At 46.3% G+C, this 16,205-nt stretch overlaps 4 protein-coding genes across 4 annotated transcripts; 1 reads left to right on the top strand and 3 right to left on the bottom strand.

The window, feature by feature from the left end:
* Positions 1 to 468: 468 nt before the first annotated feature.
* BDW43DRAFT_303647 (uncharacterized protein) lies at positions 469 to 2,817 on the bottom strand (the record flags this gene model as incomplete). Its single annotated transcript, XM_032045455.1, has 2 exons — positions 469 to 2,729; positions 2,805 to 2,817. The coding sequence occupies 2 exons, from the start codon at positions 2,815 to 2,817 to the stop codon at positions 469 to 471; spliced, it is 2,274 nt and encodes a 757-aa protein (XP_031895535.1).
* A 932-nt stretch (positions 2,818 to 3,749) lies between these two features.
* Positions 3,750 to 5,089, top strand: BDW43DRAFT_209249 (P-loop containing nucleoside triphosphate hydrolase protein). The gene is made up of 2 exons (XM_032039239.1): positions 3,750 to 4,065; positions 4,125 to 5,089. Exons 1-2 carry the CDS (start codon positions 3,997 to 3,999, stop codon positions 4,890 to 4,892), a joined length of 837 nt encoding a protein of 278 aa, XP_031895534.1. The 5' UTR covers positions 3,750 to 3,996; the 3' UTR covers positions 4,893 to 5,089.
* A 3-nt stretch (positions 5,090 to 5,092) lies between these two features.
* Positions 5,093 to 8,231, bottom strand: pmt2 (protein O-mannosyl transferase). Its single transcript, XM_032049632.1, has 5 exons — positions 7,627 to 8,231; positions 7,428 to 7,558; positions 6,810 to 7,362; positions 5,997 to 6,756; positions 5,093 to 5,929 (listed from the first exon to the last, which is right to left on the bottom strand). Exons 1-5 carry the CDS (start codon positions 7,762 to 7,764, stop codon positions 5,286 to 5,288), a joined length of 2,226 nt encoding a protein of 741 aa, XP_031895533.1. The 5' UTR covers positions 7,765 to 8,231; the 3' UTR covers positions 5,093 to 5,285.
* Positions 8,232 to 9,892: 1,661 nt separating this feature from the next.
* Positions 9,893 to 15,736, bottom strand: BDW43DRAFT_315608 (uncharacterized protein; the record flags this gene model as incomplete). Its single annotated transcript, XM_032048116.1, has 11 exons — positions 9,893 to 10,290; positions 10,345 to 11,057; positions 11,110 to 11,303; positions 11,382 to 11,670; positions 11,726 to 11,803; positions 11,869 to 12,267; positions 12,326 to 12,391; positions 14,315 to 15,151; positions 15,237 to 15,385; positions 15,452 to 15,458; positions 15,537 to 15,736. The coding sequence occupies 11 exons, from the start codon at positions 15,734 to 15,736 to the stop codon at positions 9,893 to 9,895; spliced, it is 3,330 nt and encodes a 1,109-aa protein (XP_031895532.1).
* Positions 15,737 to 16,205: the final 469 nt, after the last annotated feature.

Raw genomic sequence — 16,205 nt, 5'->3', positions numbered from 1 at the left:
ATTCTACAGGGAGTCACTCAAGCGATATTCATAGCCTCTACCCTGTAAACGACCTACGCGAAACAGTCACAAAATATTTTCATTTCCGTGCAAGCTCGTCAATCTGCAGCAATATATCGATTTGCCTCAATTAGATCTGGGCCATGCATGTCATTGAAGGTAAGTCCTTCGAGATCTAACGCCATGAAGCACCGACATGCAACACCTAGAACACACCGCTGAAAATTCAAATCGATGCTCACGTTTAATAATCATGGCGGCAACTCTGAAGTGCTCAAAGCTGAGATAATAAGGGGATATCGGCTTTCTCGTATGAAGACACCGACGGCCGCATTAGAAGAATGGTGGGAAGAAAGCGAGAGGGAAGTAAAATAGAAGGCGCGGGAATGGAGCAGAAGAAGCGCAAAAAGCTAAACAATGATCCTAGCGCTATGTTATGCGATGCAACCGCTTGGGCAGTTAAGGTGCCTATCGATGGCTCGTATAGGGGGAGCTGGGATTCAATTCCCCTCCAAAGACCCAGCCAGCCTCCCGACAATACCTAGCTTCTCTGCCATATGCGCCGACTTCACTGCTCCAGCAGATAACGGAAGCATCTACAATATCAGCAATTACACATTCTATTGCTCCCAGCACACTCCAACCAATCGTCCCTGCAATCAGCCCGACCACATAGGCGTACAAACTGCCTCGAGCGACACCACTACTACTTGATACACCTAGGTCACGAGCAGTAGTCACCCAACCTCCAAACCCAAGAGCCAGAGACATCATAAGTCGGGCAGCATGGAGAATAAGCTTTGAGAGCCGATATGGAAGAAGAGGTGTCATGGTTTCGCGTGGTCGTGAAAAGGACCGCGGGTGCAGCGAGGGACTAACTATAGCAGGCGAGAGAGCCGTCATACGTGTAAGGCTTCGAGCAGACACCATCAGTGGCTGTGAATGTATCGCAGCATAAGTGAGTGCAAGGGGGTCTGTGAGCGTTGTGACCGGAGCGGGTGCAACGGAGTAAGTGAACAAGCTTAAGACAAAGGTGACACGACTCGGGAGGAAGAGAAGAGGAAGTCGAATTAGCAGTGCGCTTAACCTTGACAAGCAAATTGTGCCAAATAAAGCCGTGAATGAATGCACAATTGCGGCCCGAACAATTCGCCTTGATGTTGGAGCAGGGGTTGCGAGTCGATGAAAGTACCACTGGCTTACTGTAGCAGCTGTAACTGCACGTTGAATACCCGCCACGACTCCCAGTGACCATAGGTAGACAAGAATGAAGCAGACCCCCAGCCACCAACTACTGAAACTGACAACGAAGCGCTTCGACCCCGTTATATTTCCTCCTAGAAACACCCGCGTGAACATAAGCATCCACAACCACGTCCATGAGACGGTGAAGGCGAGAATGCCAAGACCAAATATTAGTAGCTCCGGGTTTGCGGCGAGGATCCGACATGCAAACTCCAGAATACCAATTGCTTTGCCTATAGCATGGCGGCCCCGGATTACATTGTATATCCACACGCTAGCCATGATGAACGGGATGATGGAACCCCATCTCATCACTTTATCCTGTATGCTTGTTCCATGCCAGGCGCCTCTGAAGCTTGAAACAAATGGATAAAGAGAGAAAGAATACAGAATGATAGGAACAGCGAATAAGATCACGTGAACCAGTTGACGCACGTAGGATCGCAGTAGCGCAAGCCACAGCAGTGAGACAAAAATCGAGACAACGGTATACACACCTAGGAGATAGAAGGAGGCGTGGATAGTCAAGTACACAGTGTCGCCCCACTTCGATTTGTCCCCGGAGGGAGCCGAGGTATGAAGATAGACAAGGAATGATGTAGCGAAAAGACAAGCGAGGGATATCAAGAAGAGTTGACCCCAAAAGGCATCATGTACGGGCGACTCCGTTCTTACCGGTACAAACGACATTCGAAGAGAATTTGTGGGACTTGATGGCTGGGGGTCATCTGTTAATGTTTGTCGATCCGTTTTCACGGGCATGAAAAATGAGTCTATGCCAAAATTACCCTTCTGTTGTTGAGGCTGTTCCCGAAATCGTTGGATAGAGGGAGGATTATCATCGCCTGTCTCTGAAGAATCGACTCTATCATTATCCACGGTAGATCGCAGGCTATCTTCGAGATGAACGTCAACTAGTTTCTCTCTAGCTTTGATATTGTCTCCGTCCAGGCGTGGTCCGTCTTCAACATCAACACCCTCAGCCACGGGGCCAACATTCACGTCTCGCTCGTTATGATAGGACGTCACGGGGCGCCAGGAGCTCCTGATACCCTGCCCTTTGCTATACATGCCATATCTGGCTACTCCATTCTCCTCAGCACTACTAGAATGGTCATCTTCTTCGTCAATTTCCGATGAGTCTCGGAGATGACTACTACCAAAATTCCGTCTTGATTTCTGAAGGGCGTAGAAGTCGGCGATTTCACGTTCATGCTCTGCTTCATCATCCTCTTCACGGAACTCGTCAGTAGCACTGTAAAAAAGGGGCGCCGGCCGGGCCAAGTTCCGAGAAAAGGGAAGGTTGGATATCTGAGATGTCGCCGGGTGATACGGGTCAAGAGTCGCTCTTTGCAAAAAGGACCGCGAGGGTAGAATGCGAGAATTTCTCGGTTGTTGCATGAAGCGCCCATGGCCTTTTCTGCGCGTTTCTTCAGAATGAGGGACTAGTCGTGACTGTGACTGGGCAAGGAAGCGGGAGGCATCTGTGATGGTGAGCAATGTCAGCCCAGCGAGCAGGCTGAAATTACGCCAGCTCTATAGATGTATACAGCACATACATTCTGAAAACATATCTGACTAGGTTCCGTCGCAGGGCCTATCAGGGGGTCAAGGCGGTTGCTGCTCATCAGCCGTCCTGAATGTTGCTCGTTTGGAGGAATAAGCGGTGAGCTCCGATGGTGTTCGTGATAATTTTAAGATAGATGGTACATGGAGGCTGTCAAGGGGAGCATCCAGTAAGATATATACTTGAGTTAAAGTTCTCAGATAAGTATATGGCAGGTTTTAGAAAGAAGAGAAAACGGGGGCCTATGTCGTAAGGCACCTGTTAAGGTGAATCAGTATGGGAGAAGTAAGGTGCAAGCGTCATAAGGTAAGGTCATGGTGATAGATGACTCAGCTTCCGGGTGCATCTTGCACTTGAAGGCCCATTTTCACTATAGAACAGAGTACGGCGTACAGGCTGAGAAATTGACTGACTTCTCTGATATGTTTCCCGAAGCCTTCCCCCCCCCCTCCAGAAAAGCTCCTCATGCCTATGTACGTACTTAGGACTAGATGAAGACCCACACAGGTGCTCCACAGAGCTTAGCAGATCACCACCATAGCAACTCTTTGATAGAATATGTAGTATTAAACGCAGGTCTAGGAATGATTGGGTTTCAGCACCGGATCCGAATATCCCGAAAAATAACAATGGATGTCGGTAGGTATGTAACGTTACTTCATGAAGTGAGTACCCGGTTAGAAATTTGACCTAGCTCCCGAATAGATTGTTGGATCCCTATGCAATCGAACAGCCCAACTTTTGTGACAAGGCTACTATAGTAGCTCATTGGCTTTGAATGATGTCATATCAAAGTCGCCTCGTCTTGTCTGGAGGAATATTACTCCTACTAGGTGACATTGTTTGTTTCGCGCCGCGATAGGTAATCATCAACTATATGAACGCTTTCTTGGGCCGGTAAAAGAGGGAGAGGTTTTGCTAATGTTGATCACGTGGGCACCGGTGCACCTGGGAACCCGCCTCCAAATGGTCTAAGGACTACCGCCTCGGGCAATCCTCATATAATACTCCGTACACTTGGTCTTCAGAACCTCTGGCACCATCATTTAGCTCGGGATTTTCCCGTGCGGTTTATTAGCGACGGCTTTCGGAGCATGATTTTCTCAAACACTTGAGCTGGCGGATATCAATTAATCGAGAATCAAATACTCTGCATTCAAGACATAATAAACTCTGCTGTATCCATGTCCCAGCCATGGGACTACATCGCTAAGCTTGTCTGTATCGGTGACTCCGGAACTGGAAAGTCTAGCGTGAGTGTCCTCATAGGTCCCAGATCGTCATAGTTCAACTGCACTAATCCCTGCTATAGTTAACTATCCGACTTTGCGAAGGACGCTTTTCATCTTCCCACGATGTGACTATTGGTGTGGAATTTGGATCGCGCATAGTTCCAGTTGGGCCACCTGCTTCAAAGGCCTTGGAAATAGAACCAAACGATAGCCCTCACAGCCGGACCTCTTCACTGGCAATAGCTCTAGATACCTCCAATGAGCTTGTCATGTCGGGCTTACCTAACCCTCCGCGCAAGGTACCCGAGTCACAAAAGAAGATGAAATTATCGTTGTGGGATACGGCAGGTCAAGAAACGTACAAATCCATCACACGGTCTTATTTCCGCGGTGCCTCTGGAGCTCTGCTTGTGTTCGATATAACGAGGCCATCTACATTCGCTTCATGCACCCAGTGGCTGCAAGATTTGCGGCAAATTGCGGAAGAGGATATCGTAGTTTTACTTGTCGGTAACAAAAGCGATCTAGCTAGTGATGATTCGCAACGGAGTCAGAGGCATGTTACGAGGCGAGAGGCGGAGGAGTGGTGTCGCATGAACAATGTCGTACGCTACGTCGAGACCAGCGCAAAGTCTGGCGATGGCGTCGAGCGTGCTTTCGTTGAGGTCGCCGAAAGAATCTATCGAAACATCGAAGCGGGCAGATACGATCTAAATGACCGCAGAAGTGGAGTGAAGGGTTTCGGCGCTTCCGGGGGGGCAAACACTAGCGTACCCAAAACTGTTACACTGGGTCTGAATGATGCAATGCGCAGGGGTGGAAACGGTTGGGCTGCAAACTGTTGTTAAGTACATAACGCCAACGATGGCGATGTTATGCGAAACTGCCTGAAAACTGAGAAAATTTTGAGAAGTTATCCTCTTTAAGAAGCAAGTGTCAAGAGCTAGAGCTAAGCTTTGGGAGAGTATGCCCTGCATATTTTCGGAAATACTATCGAAACTCAATATGTCTTGTTCTTGGGTCTGACGGGTTAAGCTACCGACCGAGCCTTGTTTGATTTCGCCAGCATGATCGAAACGCGATAGTACACAGGCTACAGCAGAAGTGTTTTCATAGTACAACAATAGAAGTATAGAATACTGGAAACAGGACGGTGTGATAATAGAAGGGAAAGAAAGACAAATATAGGAAATAGAAAAGGAGAGAAGTGGAAAGAGGAATGTCAGAAGACGCGAGGTATTTCAATTGGCTATGCGCCAGCCGCTCAACCAGTCCAAATGAGCCCACTGCTGACTCGAGCCTTCAATGCCAAACACAATCGCCCGGAAATACAGGAACATACCGATTATGAGAGCGTAAAGCAAAGAATAGATAGCCCAGCGGAGTTTACCATTCATTGTTTGCGTGAGCCAGTCGACGCAGAACCCAAAGGTAAGTATGGCGTAGTACAGTGCTGGGTAGTAATGATGAACATATGTCACCCTTCCCATAACAATGAAAGGCAGATAATGCAGTATCCATCCAACGACCGGGTACACGCCAGAATAGTGGATATGGTTAATATCCGCTTGGGAAAGCTCATTGTAACCTCGCTGCCAACGCACGAGATACCAAATAACCACAAGCCCAAAGACTCCAAGACTAACCGTACTCCCCCAGTAAACGAAGGGGTTGCCAAGGAGATAGTATTTAATGGTATTGTCGTCCCAAGAGCACATCCGAAGCCCGACATTAAGTATGGGCCATTGCCAGAATTTTGAGGCGAGATCATCCTGCTTATCTGGGTCGGGAACCAGTGCATTGTTGGACGTCATCATGGCAACATTCAGGTGGATAAAATCTTTCAGGAAAGGCGACTTGTAAGATCCTGGATCACCCGGCGGAACTATCAAATCAACTGTCAATACGTTTTTTTTTAGATAAACAAGGGAACAAAAATTTTTGAAGCTTACGCCGTTCGTTAAAGTGAGACTCGACATTCCAGTGTGTGTATACATCGCTCGGTTTGTTCTCTTTCACGCATGTAGTTTCAATCTGCTTGAAACCCCATTGCGGGAGATTGACGTTGCCGGCTCGTAAATAACAACCTAAGACAGGATGTCGCAGGCGAAATGCAGTAGTAAGGGTGCGGATTTTACTTCTATCCCTCGATGCAACATCATCAACCACCTCAACCACCCAATGGTCTTTATCGTCACCGATCGTAATATTGCCGTAGCACGACACTTCGTACTGGGACTTGGAGATTGGTGCAGGGATTGCATGAGAGTGTAAATTCCGACCTGTTTGCCCATGAATAAGACGAATGACAGCACCATCACTTACAAACTGCAGGGGCGCACTTGGATCATAGTCTGGCTCGTGACGACTGGGGTAGATGAACCAGTCATTGTTGGCGTCTTTGTGGTGATAGCAAGTAACTTGTTGCTGAGAGGATCCTTCGGGATATGTCTGGATATGCGAATGGAGAAGTCCGCCGCCGTAACCCATGTTCTTCAGTGTGACTCTTGAGCCAAGAGCAATTTCCAAAGGACTATCTTTCCCGACCTCTGTTCCTCTCAAATTGGCCTGGAAAAGTGAACTCATCTGAGCGTCACCGGGTCCACTGTTTTCCAGAACCAAGAAGTGTAAGTAGAATGAAAATACATAAACCAAAACCGGTATGACAATCAGTCCAACAACACGAGCCAAGAGATGTTTCGCAAGGACAACCTGCCAGCGAGTTTAGCAACAGGTTAGGAGCGCTAGGTTCTTCCGTGACTGACCTCTGACATTTTTAGATCGCCGAACTTATTCCATAGATCTTCGATCGTATAGAGGCCTACAAGAGCAGTGCAAAAGAAGCCTACCCATTTCACACTGCACACACAACCAATACTTATCCCAGTCAAGAATAGCCAGATAAACCACTCAGTTGAGAAACTCGCGTGCTGCAGTCGGTGAAACTTGGCCCAGCAGAGGGTAGTAGTGAACGTGAAGCACAGCAGCATGGAATCCAGTAAGATGAATCTAGAGATGGTTGCATATGAGTTATCAAATAGCACCATCAAACTAACGAGCCAGACAGTAGCCCTGCGGAAACCAAGTTCTCGAGCTGTATAATAAGCAAGTGGCACACACACGACACCAAACGCGGCATTAAACACACGCATGAAAGTATAGTTGACTTCTTCTGGATACTTCTCGCCAGATTTGAATTCAAAAGACCCGTTGTAGCCGGCAAGATATCCTGACAAGCCGACAAGCATTTTTCCAAGTGGTGGGTGTACGTCGAAGTAGAACTCGCGTTTCAGGTAGTGTGATCCGAACTTGCCAAAGCTAAGCCTAGGGGTAAGAAACTGGGTCGACACCGTATAACTCATTAGGGAATATGTTTTCCTTACTGCGCTTCATCCCAAGTCACAATATTCGAGCGACCAATACGATACATGCGCGTGAAGATAGCTACGGCTGTCAACAAGAGAGGCATGACCACAGGTTCCCATTGATCAACAATCGAAATACGGGAGTGAACCTGCTTTTCAATCCGACAGACGTTAGTCACTGAGTATCGTATAGGCTTAGAATTGTGAGGAAAAATACCTTGGGCTTGGGCTTGCTATGGATTTCCTCCATGCCACCAGCCCCCCTTCCAGGCCCCTCCATGTGCAGGACATTTCGGCGCCGCACATCAGAGGTTAAGTTGACCCCAGTGCTTAATGCAATTCCTGGTTCAGCCATGATGGACGTCTCTCCCTAGAAGTCACCGGGTTTATTATTAAAGAAGTAAATAGCGGAAGTACGAAGAGCCGACTTGAGTAATCGACACAGCCGTAGGAATAGAAGAAAAAGGCAATAAAAAGAAAGGAAGAAAATGCTTCACAAGGAAAAGGAACCGAGTTCAATAATAAGATACGGTCATATCCGATAGCATAACATGGAGCTTCGCGAACACTAGGCAATGGGCGAGGGCCTGGTCTACGGTTCTCGGTAGTAGACAGGTGGATCAATTGAGGCGAATTGAATAATTGGGGGAGCAGAAGAATGAAAAGGACCGAATGTAGAAGACAATAGAAGGGAACAGGGGAATAGTCAAAGGATGTAGGAAGACAACGAAGGCATTGGAAATGAAAGACGACAGTACTTTTCAGATGCAGGGCAGCAGTGTACGTAGTGGGAAGCAAATGGAGAGTTGGCCTGGACATAACACGGAAAAACCGGCGCGGTCGTCTCAAGCTGCGGCCCCGCTTACTAGGCCACATTCAATCCCGAACAATGTACATGCGTACACAAATGAAACAGTCACCTCTGATGACCAAAAACTCTCCATACTACTCGGCGAACAAACACCGGTGAGTCTAGGTATCGTATACGAGCTCTTCCTCTCTCTCTTTCTCTCTCCAAGTAGAAAGTATTTGCTCTCTTGAAATCATCTCATGTTGAGAGTCCACCACGTCTTCTGAAGTAGATGCTTACAAGAAGAATCTATTAAGTCGACTGCAATCTATAATCAAAAAGTCTAAATACTACGTATGCCAAAGGAACTGCGAAGATGAAATGGAAGGAGCAACGATCATACGAATTTAGTTATGAACCCTAGAGAGCTACCAACAGTTTTGAGTACACGCTCAAGTAACAAAAAACGATGATGGTCTAGAACACTACTAGGCGGGGACTTCATAGTACTATATTGATTACTTGGTACGAAGTATGTACCAGTACTTGAGAAGATTTCTTTCAAGGAATACTTATGTTGGCCTAAAATTTTACAATTTTCAAATGCTCACTCAGGTACCTAAGTTGACTTGATCAACTCCTGATGTTTAGGTAGACTGGTTTTTTTCTAATAAACAGGCACGGAGACCACTACTACTACTGTAGCTTTGCCCTATGGTACTTATACTAGTAGTGATGACACCAATGAGACAAATTAACGGTGATTGAAAAGCAAAATCATGTAACCATCCTTCTCCCCTGATGCTATGCACTGGACTTACACAGGCTCGCGTAAGCACTGTCTGAGAGTCTGGAGAGCTCTCTAAACCTTTACTTACCCAGAAGTAAAACAGATTAAGTGGTTTATAACTGTTTTCTTGTGTGTATTGCTCGCTGCCACGACTCCGTACATAAAATCGTGTTCTGATACTTTACTTCGGTCATGTCGTATCGACCGGTTTATCATTTTAACTAGATCGCGAAATAGCTCTGGCCCTGACCTAACCACACAATCTGAAACCTCTACTATAGTAATCGGGAGACCATCAGCGCCTACCTAGGAATTGCCACACGCCTTGGAAAAGATCAGCGAACGCCTGAATATGATTAATTACACAGATACCGCCCCCGTCGGAACTATTAAGGAACGCAGCACAAAGATGGAGAGTTATAAATTCCGTAGAGACATCCGTAACCTAAAAGCTGATTTGGAGGGGGGTGATCGAAGGCAAGGTTTTGATCTCCATCGTTTATTACCGCAAAAGTGACGACCCGAGTAGATTGCGAAATCCAGTCCCGGTTGGTATCTCAGGATGGGTGAATCAGTGATATTTTGACAACTCCACTCTATCTCATGAAAGGCATATATCAAGGCAAATCCCCGTTATTTCTACGCAACATGGTAAACGAGAAAAGTAGATGTGTCGGTGGTAGGAAAAAGGGTGTGATATGACGATCAAATGGAACAGAAGAATATAGACACGAAGTAGAGGGCCAGTAGACAAGTGAAAGTGTGGCATATTGAGAGACCAAATTCAAAAGAAAGAAAGGGGCAGAGAAAAGGCGAGTGTGTAGACGAGGGGGAAGAAGGTAGGATGATGAAGGACAGGTCTTATATAGGAACGTTGTGATCTGAAGACGAACAGCTGTCTCACTACTCTTCCGCGTCGACTTGTCCAAGACGTCTATATTGATTAGCTTGTAGTCCTTGCCCTGATGATCCCTTATGACGAGAGACCATATTCGAGATCCAACCACCGAATCCCTCACGGCGGTCGCCACTGCCTTCTTGAGAACCACGCCGTATCACTTTAGCGTTCTCACCAGGATTGATGCTTGGAGGATCAATTTCTAAGCCAGGTATGGCATTATCTGGTCCAAATTGGCCATATTGCCGCCGAATGTCAAGCGCAGACACAGGAGAACCAACGCTCATGAGAGAGCCACGCTCCCCTTGCGAAGCGGGTGTTGGCATGGCGGTCGTTGCGTCCCCAAACAGAGTATCCATGTCTTCAAGGCGGACACCACTAGTTTCCGGATACAAGAAGTAAACTAAATCGATCACATGTCAGAATAGAAAAATATGTCAGAGATGGTAATACTGACCAAGGACGAAGCTGCACGCACAAAAGAAGGCGTGTACGAGGTAGAGACGCCATTTGATAACGGCCTGAAGGACAGGTGTGACCTCTCCGACGAGCCAATTGAAAGCCCAGTTTGTAGCGGTGCTAAGACTGGCACCTTTTGCGCGAATGCTTAATGGTAGGATCTCGGGCGGATATAGCCATGGGATAGGTCCCCAAGATGCGCCAAATGCAGCATTATAGATCATAACGAGAATTACAGTGAGCGTGGGAGTTGCTGCAACATCGATGAAAATGAAGTACGAGATCAACGAAAGAGAGATAATCATAGCCACTGCTCCCGAAAGGAGGATTGGTCGCCTTCCCCATCGGTCAACAAGGTACCACGGAGGCACTGTGGATGCGAGGTACGAAATTGCATTGATACCGGTCATCAAAATAGCATCGCGGCCCGCCCACCCTGCTGATTCAAAAACAAGCGGAGCGTAGTACGAGATTACATTGATACCATTTAGCTGGGCTAGCGCCTGAGCGGACATGGCTATCAAGACCCGTTTGCGGTATCGCTTGAACATGTCAGTGTAAGATCTCTCACCTTCTTGCCGCTGAAGAAGGACATCCATTTTGATTTCCCTGTACTCCTGCCTTGCCTTGTCATTATGTAAATCGCCTTGTCCGTAGAGATTAGCAATGACTACCATGCCCTCCTCGTCATAATCATTGTCTAACAGCCATCTGGTGGAGTGGAATATTAGCACAAATCTTCATTATAAGCGTACCCTCATACCTCGGTGATTCACATATGATGAGACTTCCTAGTCCAAGGAGAGCTCCCATTACACACTGGAACAGTAACGGTAAGCGCCATGAGTAGTTACTGTCAATGAAGCTACAGAAGTAATCAACCCAGACGCTGGCGGCGTATCCGGAAATATTTCCGGTGAACTCAATACAAGCCAGCTTTCCTCGATTGTGAGGGGGCTGTTAATAAACGTCAGCAGGGGTCAAAAACTGACAAGTAGTAATAGAAATCCTGTCAAGGTTGGGGCTTATAGTTACCGATATTTCAGACTGGTAAACAGGTACGATTGTTGACAATGCACCAACCCCTAAACCAGCGACGATACGGCCGACCATCATCATGGCCAATCCATTTGCGAATGACTGCAATGCCCCACCTATGAAGAAGACTATTGACCCATATAGAATAGTCCGCCGGCGACCTATCAAGTCTCCAATACGTCCAACAAGTAATGAGGATATAAAGGCCCCAACCTCGAGAATTGCCACAACCGTGCCAATCGCAGCGCGCGATGGCTGGTTAAAGTAATCCTTGAAATACCAACCACTGCATTGCTATTAATTTGGGAACCGTCGGATACTGTATCTGGGAGAACACGAACGTGATGATACCAGACATAACACCTTGATCATAACCAAAGAGAAAGACGCCTAAAGATACAAAAACACTAGTGAAGTACCTTTGCGGGGTCAGCAGGAACAATGCAGGGATTAATAGAGAAGTAGGGATTCAGGATTTACACACAGCAGTGGCTTCCCAACTAAGCCATGCACCTGTGCCGTCTGTCGGTTGCTTGGAGACATTATAACAGCTAGAAGACGTTCGATCCGTGAGATACGTCGAGGCGGAGGGCGGGGTATCTCTATCGATACTTTCTCGGCTTCGGCTTGCCCAGTGATAAGGTTGCTTTCGTCTGGGTAATGCACTCGTTTCGGGTGTTTTGCTCGGGCCCTCGACCCCAGTCGACTAGGGCTAGATATCTCACGGTCCAGAGATTCTCTGAGGCGGATCCGGAGAGGATCTTCTTCATCAGCCAGCTGTTCAGCTAAGTCACCAGTGTCTATCCAAAGTGAATCTTCAGACTCGGCAGATTGTGCAGATAAAGAACGCCGGCTACCCTTCTCACTAGCAGATTCGAATGTCCTGACAGACTGTACAGAGGCTGGCTGAGACCAGTACTGTAGAGACCGTAAGGGTATACTTGAGGAAGTTCGTGGTGAAGATGTCGAAGTAATGTTGACGGTTGTGATGGGCTGAGACACCAGCCCTTCTTACGGTGAAAGGTGAGTCGGTAGAACGCTTGATGGGGGGATCAATAAGTGATACGGACAGAGAACCCCCGTGTTCATCCGCAGAGACGGATTAAGAAAATCTCATCAAGGAGCATAAGAACTAACAGGCCTGTCCCGATGTTCCCCGTCTGAAAGGGGTAGATCAGAAGAGAAGCACGGTAAAACAGGGTGCTGGGAAACTAGTTGATCAACGAGAATAGAAAGCGGTGATGGCACTTCGGATTCCGCTCACGAGACAAGCAGTTTGACCGACGATGCAGGATGACGAAGATTGAGGCGATTTAGCCGGAGAAAAGGGGGGAAGTAAGTGAGGGAGAAAAAAAAGAGAAAAAAAAGGAGACGGAGCGACGGTCAGGTGGAAGTAAGGAAGAATACCAAATAAGGCTGTCAATAGGCTAGGCACACATAGGGCAAATCTACGTTAGCAGGTGATGAAACTAAAATCAAGTAACTATACGTACGGCTGACCAAATGAACGTAATGGGCTCTTAGGATAGTAGAAGGATGCTCCACACAACATAAAAGCCGTAAAAGTGAGAGAGTGAGAGGGAAACAGTGATCTGCTATACCTCGAGATAGCAAAGCGAGCAACTGTAGCCAGGAGCACAGTAGTATTGATGACTTTTTTTTGAGTACTCTTTGCTACTGTGACCGGGGAAGGGAGATGCACTACTAGTAGTACCAAGGGTATAGAGTACTTTTGGGGGGGGAGAACCTCCGCAACCAGCGGGAGGGTGGATCAATTAAAAATGGGCCGCCTAGTACCCACTGGGTATAGTGCCTAATGCATCACATTCGATTGAATTGGTTTTTAAGCTACTAGCCTACCTAGCAGGACCAACCTTCTCTCCAAGTAGATTTAACATCAAATTCAAGTCAATAGGAAATGTCAGTACAAACACTCGGTATCGGGAGACTAAATCAACTTACTACATAGCTACCACTAACGTAATCGGTAAACGACCGGGCCATGCAACCCAGCGGGCCACCTCAGTATTCCATTTCCATATAAAACAGTGCTTTTAATAATCCAAATATCTCAACAATCAGAGGTAGTACGAATATAATTTTAAAACATATATAGATATAAAGTATGTAAATATCACATCTATATATAAGATTTTTAATATATATTTTTTGATGTTCTAAATGCCATTATAAATAAATTACAAAAATACAAGGTAATTTATATTACCTAGTAGTTTACTGATTATATAGTTCTCTTTATCATATATATATATCTGTAGATATATATTAGTCTATATCCTAAATATTAGATCTCTACTAGCTCTAGTATTTGAGATATTTAAACGCTATCTTATATTGTATACAGGTTGCATGGCCGGGCTCAGTAGTACTGGCTTACTAAGTCTGGACAAACACCCTCGTGTGCCAATGGAACCTGTCCATGATGCCAACGCAGTTTTGAAGCTCTAGGGATTGTTAATAATCATGACGAGTAGATCATTAACAGTTGTTTTAATTAGGTTACTACTACTAAAGGTAGAACGAAATGATTAGTCTTTGGGATCATCTACCTGCAAAAGGCATGGGTAAACACAGCCAAGGAATCCACTAATAGTTTTTGTTATACTTATTTACTTAACCATTTCGTGAGAGGAGTAGCCGAAAATATAGACTGTCGCACCTCATAAGAGTAATATGCCCTATACGTACACTTCTAATTATCAAGAAAAAACATTAGATGTTAGTACAAGTATGCTTTCATCACGTGCAGCATTAGACGGGACTCAGTTGACATCACAACACAATCTAAACTGCGTCATCTTCCAACCAGAATGCTAATTTGCCCCATTCGCTTACTAACCCCTCGGGTGATGCCCTATCCTAAAGTATCATGTGCGATGAGGTAGCTTCATGATAGAATAATATCATACCCATCCTTCCGAATATACACCGCATCTGCCAAATTGGCATATTTACGACGCACCAATTCGAAGATCACCAGACCAGTGCTAGTGCTAGGCACTTGGCGAATAGCGTTTCTTACAAATCCGCGAAACAACCACCGGCGCCAGCCACCAGCTCGCGTGGCCTTCTTTTTGCATCGCTTATATGTCTCCTGATAAGCGAGATAATAGAGGCGTAGCATTTGTCGCCTAGGAGGGTGGAGACTTGCCTGGCGATCAAGATATTCTAGCCGCGCAACGTGGAGGTTTTGTATGAGGCTCAGCGGGTGCTGTATTGCTTGTTGCGCTACGGATGCCGCAACACCTGCGACCATCAAGAAGCATGGCTCCAGAGTATAGTGGGGCTTGATGAGCGGAACACCGCGATCACTGGACTGAGTAGACGGTAACTCGTCCATGTGCAGAACGCCCAATGATCCGTAGTATCCCGTAATAAAAGAATAGTATGCCTGCGATTTGATATACTCGAAGAACGAGAAAAAGACGCCATACCCAAAAGCGTCACGTAGAAAGGACAGACTCCACCCAGCGAAGATACCACGAATGCCTATTTGTTTGAGTTTATATTGACCGTAATGCCACATACTCCGATACTGGCCGTCGAGTATGTCATTCGCACGAAGACGAACCTGAAGTGCATCCAAAGGCGCAGCCACGACTGACTGGATGGTTCCAGCTGTAAAACCAGCCGTAAATGTATACAATGGACTAGCAGGCGGGTAAATACGCTTCACCCCACGAGACACTGGTTCATACAAGCCTCCAAGGACTTGGAGGTATGATGTATACAACACAGCACCAACCCTATTCACATAAGTCAATATACGATACAAGAATTTCCCTTCAACGTGCTTCATTTAGACACCCCCAAGGTGTCGAGTAAACCCACCCAGCATTTGCCAAAAGGGGAGGCATGATCTGGTTTGGAATAAAACGCCATCCATATGTGCGAACAGCATGAACAAGTAACCCCGGTGTTGTGGTACGCAAAGACCATCGGCTTTCAGCTGAATGAGGATTGACAGCTCTGGCAAATGCCTGTCATGGGAAAAGTATATTAGTCGGTGAGAAATGTTACGAGAACAGCATGATGGATGCAAGTACCATATAACTGAAGGAGAGAATTCAAGTTAATATTAGATATCGTCAATAAGAAAGAAAAGAGGGAAAGAAAGCCGCAGTTCCATACTCAACTCTGGTGCGGAAGAAAGCTTTTATGGGCGCTCTGAAGTAGAATGCAACCAACTGCGCGCTAAGAGCTCGAACGCCAGCAGCAGAAGCCCCGGTGGCTGCATTGTTTCGTGGTTTCCTCTGAGAGGAACTTTCGGAGTCCGCACTAATGATGTAGTCTAATGTATCATCAGGGGTAAGGCATTTTTTTGATTCCATTTTGCAATGTTAGACTTGATATGCTCCATCAGGAAAGTGACGAAGGAACCGGTACGCTAAAAGCAATGAAACAAAAACGATAATAAGTCTAGAAACAATCAGTCAAAGAAATAGATAATACCGTCGATGGGAGATAAATTAAAAACTGCTAAAGAATAATTTGACGTTGTGTAAAGGAAGACTATAACTGTGCTCGTACCTCAGCCCCCATGAGATTTTCAGATTTCACCAACAATCAATCAGTAAGATATGGATGGAGTACAAGGGTCAATGATTGAAAATCAAACAGTGCAAACATTTAACGGCTTTGCCCAAAACGCGCTTTGCTGACCCGCGTTCGCTTCAGGTTCCCGAGCCTTAATACTTACGTTGTATGCTTCCTCAACCTCTTATCAACCTAAAGTAGCCGTGCCGTTACAGGCTACTTGGGTTGTTGCATGATACATGCTCGGAATCATATTTCCTCCTT

The sequence above is a fragment of the Aspergillus alliaceus genome (genome assembly GCF_009176365.1).
Source record: "Aspergillus alliaceus strain CBS 536.65 unplaced genomic scaffold BDW43scaffold_61, whole genome shotgun sequence".
Lineage (NCBI taxonomy): Eukaryota > Fungi > Ascomycota > Eurotiomycetes > Eurotiales > Aspergillaceae > Aspergillus > Aspergillus alliaceus.
Note: the sequence above shows the minus strand (reverse complement) of the source record. Positions and strands in the feature narration are given on the sequence as shown.